This window comes from Manis javanica, chromosome 3, assembly GCF_040802235.1.
Source record: "Manis javanica isolate MJ-LG chromosome 3, MJ_LKY, whole genome shotgun sequence".
NCBI classification, from domain to species: Eukaryota; Metazoa; Chordata; class Mammalia; order Pholidota; family Manidae; genus Manis; species Manis javanica.
The window spans coordinates 55,776,551-55,803,779 of NC_133158.1; the positions used below are offsets into that span (position 1 = coordinate 55,776,551).

Consider the following 27,229-nt stretch of genomic DNA (forward strand, 5'->3'; position numbering starts at 1 on the left):
ATAGTAATATTTTTTCCTTTGGAAATGTACCATAAATTACATTCTGTCTTTTATTATTCTTTAGTTTTCATATAACAGTTTAGAAGTTTCTATTTTTGAAGTCACACAGACTTGCACTTAGAACATGGCTCTGCTGTTTTCAAAGTATGACCTCTAGTTAGTCACTGTTCTTTGCCTCACTTTGCTCACCTGCAAAATTGAGTTGTTAGCATCAACCTCATCAAGTTCTCATTTAGATTCAAGTACTCAGTACAATACCCAGCACAATTAATGGGAGCTGCTTAATTATTTAATACAATTGAAAATAGCAAATAGTTGTAGATTTAATTTGAATATACAGGTTCCCCTAACACACTTAATCTTTTGGTTGTAATTCTAGAAGGAAATCGTAGAAAGAGTTGCAGTAATTTGATTTTAAAATGTAAAAAGTTATATCTTTATCACTTTTTTCTTTATTATAAAAGTAATAAAAACAGTACTGTAGCACTAAGGAGCAGTACCCAAGAAAGGAACAAATCTAGAAGAACTCCTCACCATACTGAGTTGCTGTCTTGCTATCTGGGAAGCTATCTGTGGGGATGATGCAGCTTAAGTTCACTGGAAGATGATCAGAACCCCAATTATAGTGATGCCTAGGACTAGATCTAGACAGATGCCTAGGGCCCAAAATTAAAGGCATCAACTTATACTCAGATTTTGTGCCCTAGGCGCCTCTCTTGCCTCACTATAGTCTCAGCTTGCGGGGCAGGATAATGAGTGCCACTGGTGTCCTATGCCACAGGAACAAGCCTTGAGGTGTATGTACACAGGAACCTGGAAGAAAAGCCCCTTCTTCCTCTAGAGTCCGTCCAGCACCCTCTACAGACAGAGCTTAACATCATGTTAGCTTGTTATAGAATTGTTCAGTACTAGTAGTAAGGAGAGAATTGAGAGCTGAAAGGCACTAAATTGGTAAATGGTTCAGCGATCATAACATAAGTTTTCCTGTCTTGTTGAACTATGGTTTGAAAATATGTACACCATACAAAAGCAGCTGGAATTAGATAAGTTTGGGAATGACATATACTATTATCCTGCCTTAGAGATTCATCACACACATTAGTTCTGAGAAATCCTATGGTAAAGAAAACTTGTAACTCTTTTAGTTTGACTGTGATACTTTTCTGTTAGAAGACCTGTTACCATATTGCAGGTGTGTAGTATCATAGGGGATACCCCAAAATTAGAATTAAGATAAGAATGCCCAATATCACAATTGTTACTTAGCATTGTTCTCTGGAATTTCTGACTGTTGCATTAAGAAATAAAAGAATTTGAGATGCAGTTATTAGAAGGCAATATCATTTCTGGGTGATGAGATTGTCACTCAGAAATCCCAAGAAAATCATTTGGAAAACTATAGAACTAATAAGTGAGTTCAGTGGGATGGCTGATGGAAAGGTATTAATTAAAACCTCAGTAGCTTTCTATATAATCACAGGAATGCCAATATGAAAATTATTATAAAAGGGATTTTTTTTGTGATTGACAACAAAATCTATAAAATACTTAGTAGTGAGCTTACCAAGAAATGTACAAGACCTATGGGAGGAAAAGCTCAAAACTTTACCAAGCCAATTTAGTGCCAAAAGAAGACATGAATAAGTAGAAAACGAATATACAGTGTTCCTGAATACTGTAAAGGTGTCAATTCTTGAAAAATTATAAATTTAATGTAGTTCTTCTATCAAAGCATTGAAGAATATTACAACTTACCCTAGAAATCTGACTTAAGAACATGGCAGTTAGTGAATGGAAGAATACAGAGAGCCAAAAAAACACATGGGAAATGTTCATTCTCACTAGGAAACTACCAAATGAGACAAGATAGTTTTTCAAAGAATAAGCAATAAAGATTGAAAAGAATGATACTCAAAGTCATCAGTGATATAAAAAAGTGGCACCTTTATGTTCCTGGGAATATAAATATAAATACAGTCACTCTGGAGGTGATTTTACAATATGAATCAAAATCCTAAACAATTTGTTTTATTCTTCGATGCACCATTTCAGCCTTTAGAAATTTCTATCTTAAAATAATCATGGAACCCCTCCTACACTGCTGGTGGGAATGTAAATTAGTTCAACCATTGTGGAAAGCAGTATGGAGGTTCCTCAAAAAGCTCAAAATAGAAGTATCATTTGACCCAGGAATCCCACCTCTAGGAATTTACCCTAAGAATGCAGGAGCCCAATTGAAAAAGACAGATGCACCCCTATGTTTATCACAGCACTATTTACAATAGCCAAGAAATGGAAGCAACCTAAGTGTCCATCAGTAGATGAATAGATAAAGAAGATGTGGTACATATACAAAATGGAATATTATTCAGCCATAAGAAGAAAATAAATCCTACCATTTGCCACAATATGGATGGAGCTAGAGAGTATTATGCTCAGTGAAATAAGCCAGGTGGAGAAAGACAAGTACCACATGACTTCACTCATCTGTGCAATATAAGAACAAAGGAAAAATTGAAGGAACAAAACAGCAGCAGAATCACAGAACCCAAGAAAGGACTAACAGTTACCAAAGGCGAAGGGACCTGGGAGGATGGGTGGGAAGGGAGGGAGAAGGAGGGGGAGAAGAAAGGGGGCCTTATGATTAGGATGTATAATGTGTGTGGGAGCATGGAGAGGGCTGTGCAACACAGAGAAGACAAGTAGTGATTTTACAGCATCTTACTATGCTGATGGACAGTGACTAATGGGGTATGTGGCGGGGACTTGGTGAAAGGGGGAGTCTAGTAAACATAATGTTCCTCGTGTAATTGTAGATTAATGATACCCCCCCAAAAAAAAAAGGGTAAAGGACTTAAACAGACCTTCCTCAAAAGAAGATCTACATATGGTCAATTAAAAAAAAAATCATGGTAGAAGTATATAAAAATGTTACCTGTAGTGTTATTGGAATGCCATTTAAAATAGTTTAAAATTAGAAGTTAACATTAGAAGTAACTGAAATGATTTGTATGACAGATTAAAGATAATGCAACAAAAGAATATTAAAGACATGGGATAATATTGATGATAATAATAATGATGGTGATACAATATAGTGTTAATGTAGCTACAAAATAGTACATAGAGTATGAAATTTGGTTGCTAGTATATTGACTCAGTCTACCCTCTAGGCATTTGGTACTACAAATTGTGAATTACCTCATGTGATACTCTTTGAATTGCTTAAAAATAGTTGAAACTAAAAATTTATTAAAATGTATGTATGCAAGTAAAAGAAAAGGCTAGAAAGACAGAATGTTAGTGTTTATCTCTAGGTGGTGGGATAATGGGTGACTTTATTTTTTTATTTGTACTTTTTGTTTATAAAATGTGTTACATGATTCCGTGGTGAGCATGTTATTTTTTCATAGTCAGAAAAGTATTTAAATAGGTAAGATACATAATGGAAAAGCAAAGTGAGTAACGTCACATACCACAGAGATTGGAACTTACTGGGGCCTTCAGCAAAAGCAGTTTGAATACACTAGGACTGAAAATAAAGAAGCCAGATTGAAATGTAAGTAAATGGGAAATGAGATAGTAATTCTGCTTAAGATCATTGCTGTTCTATAGATATAAAATGTGAGCCACAAATTAATAATATTTTATTTAACCCAATATATCCAAAATATAACTTCTAATATGAAATTATTAATGAAGTATTGTACATTGTTCTGTTACATTTGAATTCAGACTAGTTGTATTTCAAGTACTTAGTAACCATGTGTGGTTAGTGGACACTACATTGCACAGGGAAAGTTGAGGCTGTCGTGTTTGTTGAGAAAGTAGTACCAAAGAGAGGATAAAGGGGAAATGTGTGAATCCTCTAGTACTTTGCAATACATTACAGTAACAGAACCCTTTCTAATGCAGTTTATTGCCTCTTTAAAAATGAAATATTTAAAAAATGTATATAAATAATAAATTGTGCATAAATAAAAAAATAAAACACTAATATTCTCCACCTTACTTTAAGAAACAGAATATTCTGTGACCTGTGTGCCCCTCAGTTGCATTCTTAGACTGACATTCTATTTTTCCCCCTCTCCTGTAGGTTTTGGTAAGAATAGTCTGAGCCACAGAGGAAGAGTAATGCCTGGAAAGAGACGTCCTTATGGAATTATCACTGGCATTGCAGCTAGGAAAGCAACTGGAATTCGAAAAGGAATTAGTCCTATGAATCGACCACCTCTAAGTGATAAGGTAGGATGATGGCTTGATCTTGAGTCAGATACCTTTTTCCTTTATTATTAATATTTCTGTGAATGAGCTTTGATTTTTTTAAGTCATCTTTTATTAACATATAATCTACATTTAGGAAATTGTATCATAAGTGTACTACAGTTCAATGAATTCTTTTTAAGGTATGATTGATATACACTCTTATGAAGGTTTCGCATGAAAAAACAATGTGGTTACTACATTTACCCATATTATCAAGTCCCCACCCATACCCCAATGCATCACTGTCCACCAGTGCAGCAAGTTGCCAGAGACCCACTATGCCCCTTCTCTGTGATACACTGTTCTCGTGATCCCCCACACCATGTGTACTAAACATAATACCCTTCAGTCCCCTTCTCCCTCCCTCCCTACCCGCCCTCCCACACCCCTCCCCTTTGGTAACCATTCTTGGAGTCTCTGAGTCTGCTGCTATTTTGTTCCTTCAGTTTTGCCTCATTGTTATACTCCACAAATGAGGGAAATCATTTGGCATTTGTCTTTCTCCACCTGGCTTATTTCACTGAGCATAATGTCCTCCAGCTCCATCCATGTTGTTGCAAATGGTAGGATTTGTTTCTTATGGCTGAATAGTATTCCATTGTATGTATGTACCACATCTTCTTTATCCATTCATCTACTGATGGACACTTAGGTTGCTTCCATATCTTGGCTCTTGTAAAAAGTGAGCTTTGATTTTTTTATGTAGTACTTGGGAGCTATAAAAAATTTAATAACTAAAAATCATTGTCAGTCAATAAGTGTATCCAAATTTGCCCATTCTCAAATAGAAAATATTATTTTACAGGTCCTTGATGTTCCATGTGTGTATGTGATTTTTAACAGGTTATTGAAATATAATTTTATATTGTAAAATGAATTTAAGTGTACAATTAAAAATTTTTAGAAAATTTACAGTTATACAATCATCACAATAATTGAATTTTGTGCAGAAATTGTTCTCTAAAAAGAAATCACATGTCACAGATCCCAGAAATGGGCTGCTTTAATTTGTCTGATTTTTCTCAGACTGTTCAAGTACAATTGGACAATATCCATCATATCATAGATAAATTTTCACAAATGCCTAGGGTGCCTAAATGGTTTTCTTGGCTTCACTGGAGATGGATGGTAATTATAGATTTGCTTTGTTTATGTCACCGTATTCCTATTATGTTAATATGTGTGTGCAAATTAGTTAGTAGTTTAAAACCTATACATACTTAAGGTACTCTACAAGAAGATATGTCAAAGAAATAATCAATCCTCCCATGTTTCCTTCCATATGCTACATCTATAGCTTTTCTTCTTCCTTCCTAATTACAACCCTTAAATAGAATTCGTGCCTCATATCGAATTTACCGAGTATCATAATTCCTCCAGGTGGTAAAGATACCTCGAGACAAGTGCTGGGCACAGAAGCCACAGGGCATAAATCTGCAAAGAAGTAAAAAGCTAACCTTTTCTAACAATATGGCTTCTCTCTCACTTACCAACTTTACATTTCCCTGTATGGCCCCGGAAGATGACTGGTTAGCCAGAGACGGGTAAGATTCCTCAAGGGAGGAACAACCTAAGACAGGCACAGTCGCAGGGGGGCCATCAGGTGAGAATTTGGGGATCAACAGAGGTGAGGCTCAGAACCTCACCCCCCCTGCTTTGAGAGAAATCTTCTGCATCCGTGGATGTCTTGCTGCCCTTGTCTAGCCTGGATTAATACTTAGTCCATAGGCACACACCTGATCATCTGATCATCTACATTTGCCCTCTTACAGCACTAAACTATGTTTTCTACCTTTATCTTGCATCTACCTACCACTTCAGCATTTTATTAAAAATAAAAATAATAATAATAATAATAGAGGGAGAAATGTGGGATCAACATATAAATCAAGTACAAAAATCAAACAAATATTCATATTTGACCTGATTGTTTATAGGTCATAATGCGTGATCAAAACCGAAAGTTTCTGTGATGAATGCCCTTGTACTGTTCACCATGTAAGAATTTATTCACTATGTAAGAATTCGTTCACCATGTAAGAACTTGTTCGTTATGCTTCAGAAGATTGGAGACTGACGAGAATTAGGCTTGAGATGGATTAATGATTGTACATTGAGCATTGACCCCCCCTATACTGAATTTTATTGTTGTTAACAACCATTTGATCAATAAATATGAGAGATGCCCTCTCAAAAAAAAAAAAAAAAAAGAAATCACATGTCCTTTCATAATCATACCTCCATCTGCTTCAGGTAACATTGATCTACTTTCTATAGACTTCTGTAAATTTGCCTTTTCTGCACATTTGAGATAAGTGGAATCATACAGTCATACATGGTCTGAAATACAGCTATGTTCTTGAAGTTGAACATGTCACAGCATGTGTCAGTACTTCATTCCTTTTTATTGCTGAATAATATTCCATTATATACATAAACCGTAATTTGTTTATCCATTCACCAGTTGGTGGACATTTTGTTTTTACTTTTTGGATCTTGTGAATAATGCTGCTATGAACATGTAAGTCTATGTGGATGCTCTTCCACAAATAGCTATTAACTAGTTGATATTTTTAATTAGAGCTGTAATTATTTACCTACCATCAGTTAACTACTTTTCAGATTTTACCTGAAGTTTTATTTACATCTCAATGAATAATTTTGAATTGGCTAAAGCATTACTTAAAATAGTTTCACAAATGATTTTTCTTCTAATTGTTATCATTCAGTAGGTCTGAGCCACCAAGGAATTTATTCTGCTCTTGTTTTTTGATCCTTTTCTCTAATTATGAAGGGACTACATAGTTGTAAAAAATTTAAGAACATTTCATTTCTTAAATTATTTTAAATGTGCATATTCTAGTTAAGAACCACACTGTCTTAGATCCCTTAACTTTTCAGTCTTGCCACCACCAACAGCTGTTCTCTCCTCTAAAAATTTATCATAGAATTGTTTATTGGAAATCGACAAACATTAATGACATAAAGATGCTGAGAGGAAGATTGGATTTAACTGCTAATTACTTGTGCCAGTAAAACTTTTAAGTTACCACGTCTGATAGTCTTTTTGAGTTGTTTGAAAAAAGCAAAAATTGAAAATGTTAAATATAGAATGTTAACAATGCACTGATCATGATGAGAAAGATCCATTTATTCAGAGTTTGAATACTTTGGCAAAAGTTTGGTTTGAAATTTGCAGTTTCTTAAAAACCTTTTCCTCAACCTGAATACAGATTAATAGTTTCATTAAGATAGAATATGGTACTTGTGAAGCAGATTACTTTCCAGCAATTTAGAAAATTTTGATTTACATATAAATAACTCATATCATCCTTTTCTATTCATTAAACAAGTTACCTAAGTAACTTAATTGGCCTTGAATTGCTGTATGTACTTTGAAGATTTATAGCTTAAAAATAAGTTCTGACCATAATTAGACTTTCTGCTACTTTATCTATTTCTTTCCATTGTTTAAGTTAGTGAGATTTTATTTCAATAAGAAGGTACATATTCTTACCTGTGAAGTGAATGACTAAGTGGGAAGGGTAGCATACTTAACTTACATTACTAGTATTTACTGAGAGAGTAAATAGCTGTGCTAACAGGGGAATGGTTCTCTTTTTTTTTTTATTAAGGTATTATTGATATACACTTTTATGAAGGTTTCACATGAGAAAACAATGTGGTTACTACATTTACCCATATTATCAAGTCCCCACCCATACCCCAATGCAGTCACTGGCCATCAGCGTAGGAAGATGCACTGCTTGCCTTCTCTGTGCTACACTGTTTTCCCTGTGACACCCGACACCATGTGTACTAAACATAATACCCCTCCATCCCCATCTCCCTCCCTCCCACACCCCTCCCCTTTGGTAACCACTAGTCCCTTCTTGAGGTATGAGTCTGCTGCTTTTTTATTCCTTCAGTTTACTTCGTTGTTATACTCAACAAATGAGGAAATAATTGACACTGGTCTTTTTTCACCTGACTTATTTCACTGAGCATAATATCCTCTAGCTCTATCCATGTTTTTGGAAATGGTAGGATTTCTTTCTTATGGCTGAATAGTATTCCATTGTGTATATGTACCACATCTTCTTTATCCATTCATTTACTGATGGACACTTAGGTTGCTTCCATATCTTGGCTATTGTAAATAGAGCTGCGATAAACATGGGTGCATATATCTTTTTGAGTCTGAGAAGTTCTATTTGGGTAAATTCCAAGGAGTGGGATTCCTGGATCAAATGGTATTTCTATTTTTAGTTTTTTGAGGAACCTCCATATTGCTTTCCACAATAGTTGAACTAGCTTACATTCCCACCAGGAGTGTAGGAGGGTTCCCCTTTTTCCACAACCATGCCAGCATTTCTTGTTCTTAGTCTTTTTGATGCTGGCTATCCTTACTGGTGTGAGGTGATATCTCATTGTGGTTTTAATTTGCATTTCCCTGATGATTAGTGATGTGGAGCATCTTTTCATGTGTCTGTTGGCTATCTGAATTTCTTCTTTGGACAATTGTCTCTTCATATCCTCTGCCCATTTTTTGAAAGGGTTATTTGCTTTTTGGGTGTTAAAGCATGTGAATTCTTTATATATTTTTGATGTTAACCCCTTATTGGATTTGTCATTTACAAATATATTCTCCCATACTGTAGGATGCCTTTTTGTTCTGTTGATAGTGTCCTTTGTTTACAGAAACTTTAGTTTGATGTAGTCCCATGTGTTAATTTTTGCTTTTCCCTTGCTCAAGGAGATGCATTCAGGAAGAAGTTGTTCATGCTTATATTCAGGGGATTTTTGTCTATGATGTCTTCCAAGAGTTTTATGGTTTCATGGCTTACATTAAGGTCTTTAGTCCATTTCGAGTTTACTTTTGTATATGGGGTTAAACAATAATCCAGTTTCATTCTCTTGCATGTAGCTGTCCAGTTTTGCCAACACCAGTTGTTGAAGAGGCTATCATTTCCCCATTCTATGTCCATGACTCCTTTATCGTACATTAATTAACCATATATGGTTGGGTTTATATCAGGGCTCTCTAGTCTGTTCCATTGGTCTATGGTTCTGGTCTTGTACCAGCACCAAATTTTCTTGATTACTGTGGTTTTATAGTAGAGCTTGAAGTTAGGGAGCATAATCCCCCCAACTTTATTCTTCCTTCTCAGGATTGCTTTGGCTATTCAGGGTCTTTTCTGGTTCCATGTGAATTTTAGAATGATTTGCTCTAGTTCATTGAAGAATGCTGTTGGTATTTTGATAGGAATTGCATTGAATCTGTAGATTGCTTTAGGCAGGATGGCTATTTTGACAATATTAATTCTTCCTATCCATGAACACAGGATGTGTTTCCATTTATTGGTATCTTCTTTGATTTCTCTCATGAGTGTCTTGTAGTTTTCATAGTATAGGTCTTTCACTTCCTTGGTAAGGTTTATTCCTAGGTATTTTATTCTTTTTGATGCAGCTGTGAATGGAATTGTTTTCCTGATTTCTCTTTCTGCTAGTTCATTGTTAGTGTATAGGAATTGCAACAGATTTCTGTGTATTAATTTTGTATCCTGCAACTTTGCTGAATTCAGATATTAGATCTAGTAGTTTTGTAGTAGATTCTTCATGGTTTTTTATGTATAATACCATGTCATCTGCAAACAGGGACAGTTTAACTTCTTCCTTGCCAATCTGGATGCCTTTTATTTCTTTGTGTTATCTGATTGCTGTGGCTAGGACCTCCAGTACTATGTTGAATAGAAGTGGGGAGAGTGGGCATCCTTGTCTTGTTCCCAATCTTAGGTGAAAAGCCTACAGCTTCTCGCTATTAAGTATGATATTGGCTGTGGGTTTGTCATATATGGCCTTTATTATGTTGAGGTACTTGCCCTCTGTACCCATTTGTTGAGAGTCTTTATCATGAATGGATGTTGAATTTTGTCAAATGCTTTTTCAGCGTCTGTGGAGATGATCATGTGGTTTTTGTCCTGTTTGTTGATGTGGTGTGGATCATGTTGATGGATTTTCGAATGTTGTACCATCCTTGCATCCTTGGAATAAATCCTACTCTATCATGATGGATGATCTTTTTGATGTGTTTTTTAATTCAGTTTGCTAATATTTTGTTGAGTATTTTTGCATCTATGTTCATCAGGGATATTGGTCTGTAATTTTCTTTTTTTGTGGTGTCTTTGCCTGGTTTTGGTATTAGAGTGATGCTGGCCTCATAGAATGAGTTTCGAAGTATTCCCTCTTCTTCTACTCTTTGGAAAACTTTAAGGAGGATTGGTATTAGGTCTTCTCAAAATGTTTGATAAAATTCAGCAGTGAAGCCATCTGGTCCAGGGGTTTTGTTCTTAAGTAGTCTTTTGATTACCAGTTGAATTTCGTTGCTAGTAATTGGTCTGTTCAGATTTTCTGTTTCTTTCTGGGTCAGCCTTGGCAGGTTGTATTTTTTTAAAAAGTTGTCCATTTGTTCTAGGTTATCCAGTTTGTTGGTGTTTAATTTTTCATAGTATTCTCTAATAATTCTTTGTATTTCTGTGGTGTCCGTAGTGATTTTTCCTTTCTCATTTCTGATTCTGTTTATGTGTGTAGACTCTCTTTTTTTCTTGATAAGTCTAGCTAGGGGTTTATCTATTTTATTTTTCTCGAAGAATCAGCTCTTGCTTTCATTGATTCTATTGTTTTATTCTTCTCAATTTTATTTATTCTGCTCTAATCTTTATTATGTCCCTCATTCTACTGAGTCTGGGCCTCATTGTTCTTCTTTTTGTAGTTCCGTTAATTGTGAGTTTAGAGTGTTCATATGGGATTGTTCTTTCCTGAGGTAGGCCTGTATTGCAATATACTTTCCTCTTAGCACAGCCATCACTGCGTCCCACAGATTTTGCGGTGTTGAATTATTGTTGTCATTTCTCTCCATATTTTGCTTGATCTCTGTTTTGATTTGGTCATTGATCCATTGGTTATTTAGGAGCATGCTGTGAACCCTCCATGTGTTTGTGGGATTTTTCATTTCATTTGCGTAAATTATTTCTAGTTTCATACCTTTGTGGTCTGAGAATCTCCGTACAATTTCAATCTTTTTAAATTTACCAAGGCTCTTTTTGTGGTCTAGTATATGATCTATTCTTGAAAATGTTCCATGTACACTTGAGGAGAATGTGTATTCTGCTGCTTTTGAGTGTAGAGTTCTGTAGATGTTTTTTAGTTAGGTCCATCTGTTCTAATGTGGTGTTCACTGCCTCTGTCTCACTTATTTTCTGTCTGGTTGATCTGTCCTTTAGAGTAAGAGGAGTGTTGAAGTCTCCTAGAATGAATGCATTGCATTCTATTTATGGTGATTATCGGTAGGTATGTACTTATTGTCATTGCAGGCTTTAGATTCGTGGTTACCAAAGGTTCAAGGTTAACTTCCTTACTGTTTAGGAGCGTGACTTAACGCACTTAATATGCTATTACAAACACAATCTTAAGGTTCTTTTTTTCTCCTCCTTTTTCTTCCTCCATTCTTTTTATATCACATATCATATTGTGTACTGTTTGTCTATCCCTTGATTGACTTTGGAGATAGTTGATTCAATTTGCTTAGTAATTACCTGCTCTACTTACTTTACTGTCTTTTTATTACTTTTGGTGACAGCTAGTCCCTCCAAAATACACTGTAGAGATGGTTTATGGGAGGTAAATTCCCTCAGCTTTCCCTTATCTGTAAATTGTTTAATCCCTCCTTCAAATTTAAATGATAATCTTGCTGGATAAGGTAATCTTGGTTTGAGGTCCTTCTGCTTCATTGCAAAAAAGTCATGCCACTCACTTCTGGCCTGTAAAGGTTTCTGCTAAGAAGTCTGATGATAGCCTGATGGGCTTTCCTTTGTATGTGATCTTATTTCTCTCTCTGGCTGCTTTTAATAGTCTGTCCTTATCCTTGATCATTGCCATTTTAATTAGTATATGTCTTGGTGTTGTCTTCCTTGGGTCTTTTGTGTTGGGAGATCTGTGCACCTCCATGGCCTGAGAGACTATCTCCTTCCCCAGATTGGGGAAGTTTTCAGTAACTACCTCCTCAAAGACACTTTGTATCCCTTTCTCTCCCTCCCTTCTTCTGGTACCCCTATAATGCAAATATTGTTTCATTTGCATTGATCCCACAGTTCTCTCAATATTCTTGGATTCTTAGAGATCCTTTTTTCTCTCTGTGCCTCAGCTTCTTTGTATTTCTCTTCTCTAGTTTCTATTTCATTTATCATCTCCTCCACCATATCTGATCTGCTTTTAATACCCTCCATTGTGCTCTTCAACGATTGGATCTCTGACTGGAATTCATTCCTGAGTTCTTGAATATTTTTCTGTACCTCCATGAGCATGTTAATGATTTTTATTTTCAAATCCTTTTCATGAAGATTCATGAGGTCAGTTTCATTTGAATCTTTCTCAGGAGTTGTATTCATAATTTTTCTTTGAACCAGGTTTCTTTGGCATTTCATATTTGTATATGGCGCCCTCTAGTGCCCAGAAGCTCTACTCTCTGGAGCTGCTCAGCCCCTGAAGCAGTGTCGCGGGGCGGGGGGGGGGGGGGTGCGTGGTGTCACAGGGGAGCAGTATTGGTGCCTGGGAGAAGGAAAGAGCTGTTTCCTGCTTCCCAGCTGCTATGCCTGCCTCCAGTGCCAGAACCAGTGGGCCAAGCACACTGGTATAAGCGTGTATGCTTTGTGTTTGTAGTTGCTATAGATTGGTCTTCCCTCTGGCTGGCCTAATGCCAGGGTATGGTTTGTTGGTTTGCGGGCCAGGTGGGGCTGGCTGGGAAAAAGGTGCAGTAGGCACTGTATCATGGAGGGATTTCTTCGAGCTGTGTAGCCAGCCAGGGAACTGGAACACCTGAAGATTGAGGAAGTTCCCAGCCTGCTGGGCAGAGTGCACCGAGACAATTTTGTCTACCTGTCCTTTCTCCTGACCAGTAAGCTGTGTGCAATCCTTGCCCCTTTAGCAGCCCTCTTGCTGTTAGGAAGTCTGTCAGACTGCCTGCCTTTCTTTTGTCTCAGAGCAGCCAGATATGGATCCCTGCTTTCCACCAGTGGCTGGAATCTCACTCTCTCCAGGTATTCTGCCTGTCTTAGCTTTCCAACCCCCTAATCACGAGAGTACTGTGAAAGCACCGTGAAATATAGGTTTGTGCTCCCAGAGCATATCTCTGGAGTTAGGTATTCAGCAGTCCCAGGCCTCCACTCCCTCCCCACTCCGTTTCTCTTCCTCCCGCTGGTGAGCTGGGGTGGGGGAAGGGTTTGGGTCTAGCTGGGCCACGGATTTCATACATTACCCTGTTCCTTGAGGTTTATTCTTTTCTCCAGATGTATGCAGTTTGGTGCAGCCCTCTTTCCAGTTGTTCTTTCAGGATTAATCATATTAATTATATTTTCATATTATGTGCTGTTTTAGGAGGAAACCTCTGTCTCACCTCTCACGCCATCATCTTTAGTCCTCCTGGTTGTCTCTTAAGAATGAATTTTCTTTTTGTTTAGAGTCAGCTTGAAATATCTGTCAAGTAATAGTTGTTTTAAGTTAAGGAATTTTTCTACCAGAATATGTAACTTTGTCAATGTCAATTCTGTAATTTTTCTCTTTTAGATTAGAATTTTCCAAAACTGGGAGTATGTTATGTTCTGTAGAACTTGACTCTGATAGTACTGAACCATTTAGTACTTTTGTGTACTAAAAACACTTGTTTTTGCATATATATATAGCAGTTATTTTCTGCTAATGGGTAGCTTCAATTATTTGTCTGATTTTGACAATTAAAAACAAACACTTTTATCTCCATACTATGGAATTATATTCAGTATTAAAAAAAGGAATGTTAATATACAAGACAGCATGAACACATCTCAAAACATCATGCAAAGTATAAGAAATTAACAGAAAACTATGTACTATGTCATTCCATTTATTTGAAATGTAGAAAAGGCTAAATAGCAAGAAATTGGTCATTGCCTAGGTTGGGAGTCCAGTGAAGGAAGGAATTGACTGCAAAGGAGTACACGGAAAGCTTTTAGGGTAAGGGCAGTGTTCTGTATCTTGATTATGATAAAATTACATGATTATATGTAATTATCCAAGTTTATCAAACTGTAAACTTTAAATCTTATAAGTAATACCTTAGTAAAATTAACATTAAAAATAAGCTACCTTAATTTCTCTCCCCAAAGAAATAATTTTTTATGTCAAAAGCATTGTTAAAGAAATATTTACTCCTAACTATACTTTGATATTCATATATATAAATCTTGGATCCATGGAACACATATTCACCATATATCAATGGATTGTTATTGTTCTATTCCATGTATTCATCATTCAACATCATTCAACAGCATTGACTGAGCACCTGCTACAGTACATGCAAGAGATTCTGCAGTAACTGAATAGAAAATCCCTTTCCTCATGGGGAACTTATGTAAACATGGATAAAGTTATCACACAAATAACTATGATCATAATATGGAAGATACTTTGAAGGAAAATAACATAACAGCATGATAGAAGGAACTTTCATATTTACCCATAAAATGGCCCTTGGTGTTACTTTTTTTTTTTAATGGAAGTATCATTCATATGCAGTCTATGAAGGTTTCATGTGAACAACATTGTGGTTTCAACATTCACCGTCCTCACTCCCCTGCCCCATTGCAGTCACTGTCTATCAGTGTAATAAGAAGCTATAGAGTCATTTCCTTGCTGTTACTATTAAAGATGAAATACAAAGCTTAGAATGGGCCATCAGTCTGATTTAATAGCATTCCTCCTGTGCTCTTGGTATTATTTATCCCTGTCTGTGTATCCCTTAGAGCACCTCAAACTGAATATACTCAAAATCGAAAAATCAATTTTTCTGTCCAATTTCTTTTTTTGTTGGATTTTAAGTATAATGTGGCTGCTGTTTTTCAGTCATTTAGACAGGGAATACTGAAATTGTTTTAGCTTTTCCGTCTCTCTAACCTGCACATCGCAGTCCTTGTACATTCTACTTCAGAAATGTTCATTGTAGTAGGGTATACAGCAAAAAACAAACTGATTAACCTGATTTCTTGCTTTCTGAAAGAATATAGAACGATATTTTCCAGCATTAAAGAGGAAGGCAAACCTTCTGAGACAAAATGAAGTGCAGAGAAAACCAGTTGGAGTTCTCAAGAGACCTAACCAGTTAAATAGAAAGTAAGTACTCAAATGATACAATAATATGTTATCTTGCATAGAGAAAGATACACTTCTTACACTAGTATTCAAAGGAATGGAGTTGCATTGATTCTTATAGTTATCTGGTCATTTTCAAGACAGATACTTGGGAGGTCTCTCTGAACACCCAACGTGGATGCATTCAGTAATCGCTTTCTTATTTCTCAGACCCAGTGTTATTGATGAATTTGACAAATTATAAACTTATTAAAAGAGCTTACTCTGCTTCTATATCTCTTTTGACATACAATATAAAACCAGAAAAGGTGATTGTTTTGGTAAAAATATTTCAGCCAGAATCATTCAAAATTGGGAATTCTGAAAGCTGAATTTGTTACTCGGTCTCAGTGGTACTTAATAGAACAATGTATGTTATTTGTGGAAATATACCAGAAAGAATTCTGCATGAATGCTGCTTAAGCTGAAATTATTTTTACATTAAATTGAAAGGCATAACAACTTACTACCTATTGTTATAGCATTCTGTTCTCTGTAAGTATAAAGTGGATGGAAAGGAAGTTGACAAGCTGCAAAGTTCCTTTACTATTTCAGTTCAAGTACCATTTATTCATCTCTTACAGAAGGTAATTCAAAACAAACAAAACTCTGAAATGAAGTTTTTGTACAAACCGAATGGCTGGAATTGCAAATTTGCTTAACTATCATCTCTTTTTCTTTGGGGAATCATTTGGTAGTATCTTTTGGAAAAGAGGAACTTATCAAATAAGAACCTGTTGATTACATGAGCCACTAATGAGCCCATATTAATTGGGTTAGTTAGGGAAATTTTGCATTTGAGCCTCTAAAAGATTGGAGGAAGATTACGTGACCTGTTAAGCATTTATTTATAAAAATAAGTAGATGAGAAAATTAGTTTTCTCACGTTTTACCAACTTCTAGAGAAACTAGAAAGGAATTGGTGAAAATCAAGTCAAAGATAATTAAGAATACAGTGGTCTGTGTGAAAAAGCAAGCGGTGGAAGAATGTAAGAGTCTCTGTGATTTATGTTAATAAATAAAGGTTTCCCAGTGCGGAAGGAAGAGAAAATTTTAGAAGATGTTATTTTTCAATATTCATTTTTTTCAGCAGTTTGATTATGGTGTGCTTAGATGTGATTTTCTTTGTGCTAATCCTGTAAATAAATCTGTACATTTATTTCTTTCACTGGACTTAGGAAATAGCATTAAAAATTTTATTTGTAATGTCTTCAAAACAAATATGTTGGAATATTAGATGAATATTTGGAAGATAAATTAGTTCAAAATTAACCAGCTTGTTAGGTAATATGCTGTAGAGGGAGATATTTATAAACCAAATCTCAACTTTGCATAAATAAGGGAATAATTCAGAATCTTTATGTTTAATGTACTTCAAGTTTTCAGCCTAGAAATTTAACTATTTTTTTACTTATTTTTGTCTCAGATGTTTGAAAATTGTTAAGCAGCTCAGGCTTTTTCATGGTATATTTGTTTTTGTTGCAGAAATAACATCCCAGCCAATTTTACCAGGAGTGGAAATAAATTAAGTCATCAGAAAGACACTCGTCAGGCAACTTTTCTTTTCAGAAGAGGCTTGAAGGTATAAAACTCTTGGTGGTTTTTCTTTTTATCCAAACAAAGGATCCTGAACATCCACCTTTAGTAGTCCTCAGTCATAGGCATGGCCCATGACTGAGGTAGGGGTTGGGTTTGGAATACGGAGAACATGATATTAAATTAGTTCTTCTTTTTCTAAATTTTTTCCTATATTCTCTTTTGTTGTCTTCATTAGAAACATCTTAAAAGAGTTTAAGTGTGTTATTTAGAAATAAACTTACTTTTACCACTTGTTCTGATAACAGGAATTTCAACAAAAGATGTAGTGCCAGAATAGTCACATGACCTGCATTTCTACACACACCACACTGGGTTATAAAGTTACAGAACTGGATAGCTCTTTGGATTCAAAACCTCTGCCTTCTATGGGATCTACTGCTTTTCTTTTCCCTTCAGGTTCAGGCCCAGTTGAACACAGAACAACTGCTAGACGATGTAGTAGCAAAGAGAACTCGTCAGTAAGTTTCAATTTGTTTTTCAAGATAATATTTCAAAACTCTTAGAACAAACACTATGTGCCCCAGTCCAAAGGAAATTAAATGAGACCCAAAGTAAATTAACATTGAACCTGAACTAAATAAATCCTATTTTGTTTTTAGTTGTTTTTTTTTTCCTGAAAGCTTTTTGCATTGTAACACGTCAGTGTTGTAACAGTTTTAGCACCAAATAAATTACTGTATTAAAAAATTTTTTTGGTTGCTTGTTTATCCCATTTTACTGAAACAGCTCTTTATTTTCTATAACTGCTTTTACACAAATGAGCCTATTCAGGGAATAAATAGGAGAAAATCCAATAGAGCTTTTAGAAACTTTGTAAACCTTTAAAAACAGTAGGATGTTTTTCCTTTTCACATTTCCCCTTAATCTTGTAAAGAGTTTAAAAAAATTTTTGTCTGTTAGAATTCTAGTTGCTGAGTGTGAGTTGTAACATTCTAATTCCACCAGTATAATCAAGTTTTAAGACTAATCTATTTAAAATTATGGCTACTTTTTGGGAAAAAATAAAAAATAAAACATGATCATGGTCCAGATATGGCATCACCTAAAATGGGGTGTGAATTTGAACAATCAGAGTGTAAGAAAGGAAACTATTTGAACTTGATGATGGCAGTATTCTTTTGCACAGGACTTGTAACATTGAAACCTCTAAAGAAAGAAATGATAGTCATAACCTGTTTGCTTCTGCAATGAACAATATATTCATAGTTGTGATCATTCAAATGCTGTTTGTTTTGAAGTTTGAGATTCAACCTATAGAACAAAGCATGAAATATTTAATTTGGTAACAGAATACAATATAAGTAAAAGAGTTGATAAAAAGTGGAAGGTACAAAAGTGAAAGAAAAAGTAGAAGGAAGGAATAGAGATACTATCCTTTCATACAAAGTGGGGAAGGGAATGGTGTCAGATACTACTAAAAGAGATTTAAATATATTTAAAGTTATAATGTAAATAAAATAGTGATATAGCCATCAAAACATATAGCGTTAGGTAGGAAAATGAGTGGATAGTGTGATGAGCTAAACCCTTTGCAAGATATTATGTAAGCATCTTGTTTAGTGAACTGGAGGTAGCTAGCAGTAAAAGCAAAGTTTAAAAGCACTGCCTCTGGGGAGCAGGAAGGAGGAGCAGAGTGGGTTGAAGGACTTGCTTTTCATTGGAAGCCTTTCTGTGTTGATTTTTTTTTAATGGGCATGTATTTGTTACACTGAAAAGTATTTAATACATAAACTCAAGTGTCCAGTTCCTACACCCAAGATGCTGAATAATTACATCATAGTGAAGCTTAGTTATCTTTATTTCCTAAAAGCTAAGAAAAATTAATATCTGAGTACACAGTATATAGGATTTATAAATTTCCATTTTGGTCATGTTTTTTATTTTTTGAAACTAGATGGCGGACTTCAACAACAAATGGAGGCATTTTGACCATATCCATTGACAATCCTGGAGCAGTGCAGTGCCCAGTGTAAGTCTTTTCTTTATTTTGCAGAATCTATAACCTTTCCATATGTAAGATATTAGAAAAGTATTAGACTTCTGCAAGTTAAGATAAACTGAGACAAAGATAAAAGTAACACTTGTGGTACAAAATGGAAATAGTATAATATAAAGTTAAAAGTGAAAGCTCCCTTGATTCTTGGTTCAGCAGCTCCAAAGTAACCACTTGTAATAATTGCATGTTCTTATTTTTAAAAGTTCAATGCATGCATAACTAATATGAACATCTATTTCTTATGTATAATAATAAATGGGTAACACTGTATATACATACTTGCTCCCTACCCCGCCCCACACCACTCCCAGTATATTTGGACATCTTTACCTTATAGTACATACACATCTACCTTCTTTTTAAAAGCTTCGTAGTGTATTTGTTTATCTAGATGACCTTAATTTAGTTAACTGTTCTTTTTATTGCATTATAAACCATCTAGGTTTATGTAGAAGATCATGACTTAGAAATCACCAGTCATTCCAAATTGTTGAAAACTTTATAGTTCCACTTAAGAGGTATTTTGTGGGTGATCATAAATTTGATTAGTCAGTCAAGGACTAGGTACAGTAGTCTTCTAGCAGTTTCACTGGCTGAGGTTTCAATTATCCTCGGTTAGCTGTGGTCAGAAACTGCCAATTCTTCCAACATATCATCAGAAGGTCAGTCATAGCCTATTGCTACGTCACAACGCCTACATCATTTACCTCACCTGACCTCATCATGTAGGCATTTTATTATTTCACATCATCACAAGAAGGTGAGTATGGTGCAATAAGATATTTTGAGAGGGAGACCACATTCACATTCATGGAACTTTTATTACAGCATATTTTAATTCTATTTTATTATGAGTTGTTAAGTCTCTTACTGTGCCTAATTTATAAATTAAACTTTATCATAGTTATGTATGTATAGGAAAAACATAGTGCATATGGGGTTCAGTATTATCCACTGTTTCTGGCATCCACTAAGGTCTTGGAATATATCCCCTGTGGATAAGTGGCTAATCAACTTTTTTTGAGAGCACAAATAAAATAGCCCAATACATTTGAACATGTGTGCAAGTCAAAATGTCTTACATACCAAATGATTTGTTTTTCTTCTTTTAATTGTTAAGCTGATCTGATTTCATTTTAATTTCTTTCTAACAGAACTCAGAAACCACGATTAACTCGTACTGCTGTACCCTCATTCTTGACAAAACGGGAGCAGTCTGATGTAAAGAAAGTCCCTAAAGGTGTCCCCCTGCAATTTGACATAAATAGTGTTGGGAAACAGGTAAAATTTTTTTTGTATTTCTTTGGACCATTCACTGAGAATATTTTAATTAATAAAATGTACAATGAATTAATTAGGGTGTCCTAAGTCTCTTCAACCCTAGGAAACCACTGCTCTGCATCTACTTTTTGTCCTTTTAGATTTGCTTATTTTGGACATTCCCTATAAATAGGTTCACACATTATGCTTTGTGACTGATTTTTTTCACTTAGCGTATTGTTTTCAGGTTCATAAATTTGTTGACTAACTTGGCTAAATTCACTTTAAACATCTGTTAGAATTAAATGAGTTCATACACATAAATATTCAGGAAATGTTAGGTATTGTTACTGTGAATTACCACTATGATCACATTAGTGTTCCAAAGTAAATACGGCTTTATAGTTAAGTTGTTAAATTTTTTATTCTGTTTTCTGTAGACAGGGATGACTTTGAATGAGCGATTTGGGATCTTGAAGGAACAAAGAGCCACTCTCACATTCAACAAAGGAGGAAGCCGCTTTGTAACCGTGGGATAGATTCCATGTCAACGGGACTTTTGAGTGATGACTCTGTTTTAAAAGTTGACTTGCTTAGAGTCCATCACAGAAATTCAAGAAACTTTATTTCAAAATATTCACAAAGCTAAATACTCTTTTTATTTTTGAAGTTTTTGGTTTTTTTTAAACATGTATAAATAATGCCCTGAAAGAGTAACAGGGGATATACCTATCTGTTCTTAAAAATGTCATGGTTGGCCCAGACAGAACAATTCTCTGTTGAACGTCTTTGGTTCCTCATGCAGCATAGAAAAGATGGAAAGATAGAAATTGATTATTTTTATTATAGTGATATTTAGGATTTCATTGCCTTTGCCCATTTTTTACTTTGCCGTGGTAAATCTTGGTCTTTGGAAATATGAGTAGGTCCCTGTGTTGCTGCCACTTACCCCTTAATAGTGTTGATGTAACAAGTACAGTTGACTTTTCTTCATAGAAATATAAAAAAAATTATTAGAATTCCAGTTTGGGGTTTTAAGATGTATGGGACTATCTGAAACTTGGTTAATTTTTCAGATAACTTAGGTTAATTCTCCAGAGTTGTAAATCCTTAATGCTGAACTTTTAACAAATGTGAAGCTAGGCACTAATGTCAGTTTAAAATGTTGGTGTTTGAAGGTATAAATGCATGTTTACAAAGTTACCTGGTAGAACCTTGGAGGAGAAGGTCCAATGTAAAATCTGATAGTTTTTGTTTAGTAAATGAAAAAAGCATGAGAGAAAGTAGCAGGTTGAAGACACATAACTGAGGTAAAAAACTTTAAAGCCCAGATAATAGGTATACTATTAGAATTTAGTATGGTCTTGAATCTAGTATTCACAATTCTTCAAATGATATTTAGTAGAATTGTAATACTAAAATGGATTGAGTCCCTTAGATATTTTGATAGCAAAATTAATAGCCATAAAATCCTAGAGTTCCTTCTTATTCGAAGAGTTAAATTCAATAAGCTTTTAGGCTGTGCTAAGTGAAACAGTATACAGCCCCCGAAAGGAAAATATATTGTCACAAAGGAAAAAAATGCAAATTGTAATAGAGTTACATTGTAACCCTGTTTTATACCTTTCACTCTGATATCTTATATAAAGTTCAGGCATTTATGGTGAGAAAAGGGTTCCTCCCCCTCTATACTCTGAAGGGGTAGGAGGAATTGTTTGTGCCAAACTAGTGCTGAGAGTCCTCAGATGGTTGTATGGTGTAAGTTATGGTAAAAATGCCAGAATGCAGCAAAATATTCCAGCTACAAGTTACAAGTTTGGTCATTTTGAAGCTTAACCTTTTGGTTTGCTATACTTTTAAAACATCCAAGTAGGTATTAGTTTCCCTAGAGTGTATTATTAATGATTTTCCTCAAAAAAAAAAAAAAAAAGTAAACTACTGTTCCTGTCTGCCTTGCATTGCATTCTAGGCTTCATTGTTGTCTCTCCTGCTCCTTGGGTTATTTGGTTTATGCTAGCCACATAAAGCTATCAATAACAGTTTCATGCTTATACCAAAGAATTAAATCTGATCCTTAATATCTGGTATTTCGCCAGTAAGTCTACTGACAAAGGATTATTGGAAACTAGTCACACAATTTGAAGACACTCTCTAGTCTCCTTAGGCCAAGGACTCATTGCAAAACATTCTTGCAAGTATGATTGCTTAGATTTGATCCAATAACAATATATTTTAGACTGGTTTAGAATTACTGGTAACTTTAAATCAAAGGACAAACAGCTGGGCACGAGTTTGCTGTCTTTAGAACAGTTTGTGAAAATGTGGTATAAAGATGTTTGCATTTTCTTGTTATTTTAAATATTATTGTACAGAGCTATTATTAATGCCTTTTTGTTTTGAGAACCCTAAAAATTGCCACAAATATTGACATTAATTGCGTCAAACGACAAAGTGTCTTTGATATATTAAACTTTTGCTTTTCGTGCATCTGTAATTTCACTTTGTTTTTAAACAAATTTTTGCCTTTGTTAAAATTAACTTAAAATTTTTCAGTGCTAACATGTTGTATATAAACAAGACTATGCTTTGTGAGAGGGAAATTTCCTTTCTTGGAATGTGGTTGTAGTCATCCTTTTTTAGTTACAGTTTTGTTTTTTAAACAGGATGCAACTTAAAATTTCCTTTGCATCAAGGTGTATGCAAAACATTGATGCAGTGCATCACAAAATGAAAGTTTGTATTTAATGAGGAGATGCTTTACACTGTACTTTTTGGTGTTTTTTGGAAAAGTACATTTAGATCTATTCTGAAGCTGTTCATTTTTAACAAATAAAATGTTACAGGTCTCATGTTTATTCTTAGCTATAAAGATTGAGTTGTGGTTTTTAGATTGTTCTGTCTTACAAAGAACTTTCTAGTGATTATAATTTTTACAGTTTGAAAAACTGTAAAGATCTTCCTAATAAAGTGGTAAGTCAATGTAGACCCATTTAACATCCTTCTAACTGCCTTTTGACCATTTCATTCATAACTCCAACAGAAGGCAGCTAGGAGGATTAAAACAGAGAATTAACTTTACTTATAATGCAGATTATTAGACTAGATGAGCCTTTAGAGATCATCCAGTTCAACCCACTTTTAACATCTAAATGCTAATAAACAAGACCCAGCTTTTCAAGATGTGTGTGACAGAGTCACCTTTTGAGCTCAGATTTTTTAATTCTCAGTTCATAATAAGCTGCTTCTGTGAATTGAATACCTACAGGAAACAGTGGAATTGTGTGTGGCTTGTCAGATAACTAAGAAATGGTAATAGCCATGCCTTAGCATTTGTAGCATGGGAAGTCAGTCTACTGTTCCAGTGATGATTGTGAGACTTCATTACTTGGTATTCAAGCTACATAGATCTATTAGAAAAGCCAATGTTCTTACCAGACATGTGCTTTTTTTCTAATATAAACTTCTCCACAATTTTAATTATAAGCAAATCGTAAAATACTCCTATGAAGAAAGCATGAAGAAACTCAAAAGGTTTCATTGTCCAATGGTTATTTATAGAAATGTGTATCATACTTGACTTTCAATAGCTTTGTAATTCACTTAACATGCACAGGTTAATCTTTGTTCTCATTTATATTTGCCATAAGGAGATAAGACTGAGAAAAAATAGCTGGTGTTACAGAGAACAAATAACCATATGTTCTGAATGCAGGCAATATTCGGGCAGAAGATTATTTCTCCATTTCTGATCAGTGTACCTTTGAACTTCCATCAGAATCAACATGATTGTTTCCTACCACTAAAAAAAAATGCTTTGTTTAAGCTTCCCTTTAAAGAGTTAATTTTTTTAAATTTTTCCATAGATCAATTGGGAGTTAGTCCCTTTTTAAAAATGATACCATTAAGCCCCACGCATTGAGAAACAAGAGTTTTGGACTGTTGTGGACCCTTAATATGGATTTAAAGATGTGGTTATAAATGGTTGATTTCTAATGTCTCTTTTATCTCCCTGCCATTACTTTTATTTTCTATCTGAAATTTGTTAAAAAGCTTGATAAAACAAATGCGACACTAATCTGGAACTGAAATTCCTCGTCATGAGTGTATTCAGAAAAGGTTTACTAATGTTTAGAGATTTATAGGAAACTATTTCCAGTGAGTAGAATGGGCCAGGGGGGCGGTGGGGGAGCTGAAGGACATCTCTGCCTGAAGTAGTGAGATGCAGAGCTGGAGAAAGCTATTGAGATTTGAGTGAAGCAGTGAAGTTCTCTGTATCAATTCCTAACATTCATTAACCCTCACTGCGTATTTTTTCAGCTCCTCCTTCCAGAACACAGCAGTAATGGAATAAGTTACAGATCCTTGTAGTTCATTTGCTCACACCCTTTGTCCACCTGTTTGGTGGACTCTTTGGTGAACTCAGTGACATTCCTGTATCAATTCTCACAAGATGATCTTGACACTTGGCCTTCCTTTATGGAGAAGGTGAGGGAGTAGAATGAGAATCCCTCATACTCTGCCTTTGTAGATGAAACCTCAAATCCTTAGAAGTCTCAAAATTAACTCCTTGATCTATCTTCTAGTCTTTACCTAGGACTTATTCTTATATAATTGTAGATATAATAGCATCTTTCAATTTTTCCTGTATCCACAAGTGTTTCTTTTGACCTTCAAGTACCTACACAGTTAGGCTCCCCGTTCTGAAAAATAATGTTTTTCTCTCCTCCCAACTTTCTCTTCTGGTGAGTATATAATCTTACTGTGTAAGTACATAACCCACTTTATGTCTTTCTTTACACTCATTTTATTTTATTTATTATTTTGGTATTAATATACACTAACATGAACAACATTGTGGTTACTAGATTCCCCCCATTATCGAGTCCCCACCACATACCCCATTACAGTCACTGTCCATCAGTGTAGTAAGATGCTATAGAATCACCACTTGTCTTCTCTGCTATACTGCCTTCCCCATGCACCCCACACACATGTGTGCTAATCATATTTCCACTCATTCTTAACTCCTGTTAATATACTCAGCTCTGGGATATGGAAGATAATTACAGAGTTTAACATATTCAGGACCTTAAAATGTAGTTGAATAGGTAAAGTAACAATCCATATATAAATTTGGTCAGAAGTTCAGAGATTAGGATTAGCCTGGTATGTTGGCAATAGTTGAGTTGTACAGATAGGAACAATGAGGCTGGGTTACAGAGAACTTGTCAGAAGAATTTAGTGTAAATGAAGGAAATAGGTAATTTGAGTACAGATGACATGGGTCATTTTATAGGTCTGGAAAGTATTTCTATAGCACTGTAGTATTACTATGGATGTATGTTGATGCTTTGGCTATTGTAGGTGAAATATCTCTAAAAAATAGAAAATGAGGTCCTGCTCTTAAATAGCTTAAAATATTTCTAAGAATAACAAAATTTTAGGAAGACCAGAATAACCAACCAATTCATGCACTGGATACATGTTATTTGCCAGGGATAACAAATATGTCACTTAATATAGTGACATATGCTCATTAACATTGATAATTGATTGTGGAACCTGCCAAAGAACGTGGAATGTATTAGTAAGAGTTCGTAGAACAACTCTCTGAGCAGCTGTTATTAATAAGCTTTGGCACTGAGACTCAACATTTTTACCATCTTCCATTTAGGAATGGGGAAAATGCTACTCAAGGTTTCATTGAAGAGTTGGGCTTTGATGAGTGAGATCTCTCCAAACTTTATTTTCTTTTGCTCTCTGATAACTTTTCCACCTGTGGCCTAATGTTCTTCACACATATATAAACCATACCTGGGTGCGTTCTTGCTGCTCCTCCCAGTCTGGAATATTGCTCTCACCTTCCAGTCTGTCCCACTTTATAATCCAGACTTTATTTAAAATCTCATTCATTCGTGATATGGATTCCATTTCTGTGAATTCTTAAAATCCTCACCACCCCTTTTTTTGTTATTCTCTTGGTATATTTGTCTTGATTCTATCATAATCTCCCAGAAAAAGGACTGTATCAGACAGTCTGCTGTTTCCCACAACAAATAGTAGTTGATTGATTGAAAAGGACATATCATGTAACAGGAATGACCAAAATGTGTAAAAAAAAAAAACTATACTGAAGACTGGTTGCAAAAGGAGAGGTCCAATTGGTTTTAAATATTTTGCACTTCTTATGTACCTTTTTATCTTTTTTTTTTTACCACTTGTTCAGTTCTACCTTTAATTCCCCATTTAGACTATGGTTCTTTTCCTCAGTTTTGGTTCCAGAACAAAATTTTAGACTTTAATGCTGTTCATCCTGCTTTGTTCAACAATAAAACCTTATCTAAAGGACAAGTACTATTTAAGACATTTGTTTTATTTTCGTTAAAAAGCTATTTTATAAGAGGGAGGGTGGGCCTAAAATGGTTATATTACCCTTTAAGGGAGAATTATGGCGTTTGGGAGCCAGGTTAGCACTTGATTTCCCTCAGGCAATAATATTTAATAAATCCACAAGCCTCCACTTAGGTCATTTGGTTTGTAAGATGACAAGTTAGGAAACATTTTAGGTTGTACGCCAGGGTCACCTCCTCGCACTGCCCGTTGCAGGCAGCAACAGTGTTAAGAGACCTTAATGCTTAATCTAATCCTGTCGTACTGAGGGAGGAAGGTAGAGAAGTTTTGGTGAGTAGCGTTGTTTGAAACAAGTGCTTGTGTAGAAGCAGTTTAGAAATGCTATTGGGTGCCTAGAGGGTGGGCTGCTCCAGATTTGTGAGTTCCGTTTTAATTTCACTTTTAAACCTACATGTGGGCGGAGGCAAGTGCCTGGACGTGCGGAGGGGCACTGCCGCCCTGCCCATCATGGGAACCGTCCGGGGTCCGTTGGCC

The 27,229-nt window shown here is 35.2% G+C and overlaps 1 protein-coding gene across 1 annotated transcript in view; it reads left to right on the plus strand.

The window, feature by feature from the left end:
- FYTTD1 (forty-two-three domain containing 1) overlaps positions 1-23,205 on the plus strand; it is a 31,217-nt gene extending 8,012 nt beyond the window's left edge. Inside the window, exons 3-9 of the mRNA XM_037013075.2 lie at positions 4,097-4,245; positions 15,359-15,471; positions 16,975-17,071; positions 17,485-17,546; positions 18,983-19,057; positions 20,239-20,365; positions 20,785-23,205. Of these exons, the coding sequence (XP_036868970.2) occupies positions 4,097-4,245; positions 15,359-15,471; positions 16,975-17,071; positions 17,485-17,546; positions 18,983-19,057; positions 20,239-20,365; positions 20,785-20,883 (722 nt within the window). The 3' untranslated portion in view covers positions 20,884-23,205. The remainder of the gene's footprint in view (positions 1-4,096; positions 4,246-15,358; positions 15,472-16,974; positions 17,072-17,484; positions 17,547-18,982; positions 19,058-20,238; positions 20,366-20,784) is intronic.
- Positions 23,206-27,229: the final 4,024 nt, after the last annotated feature.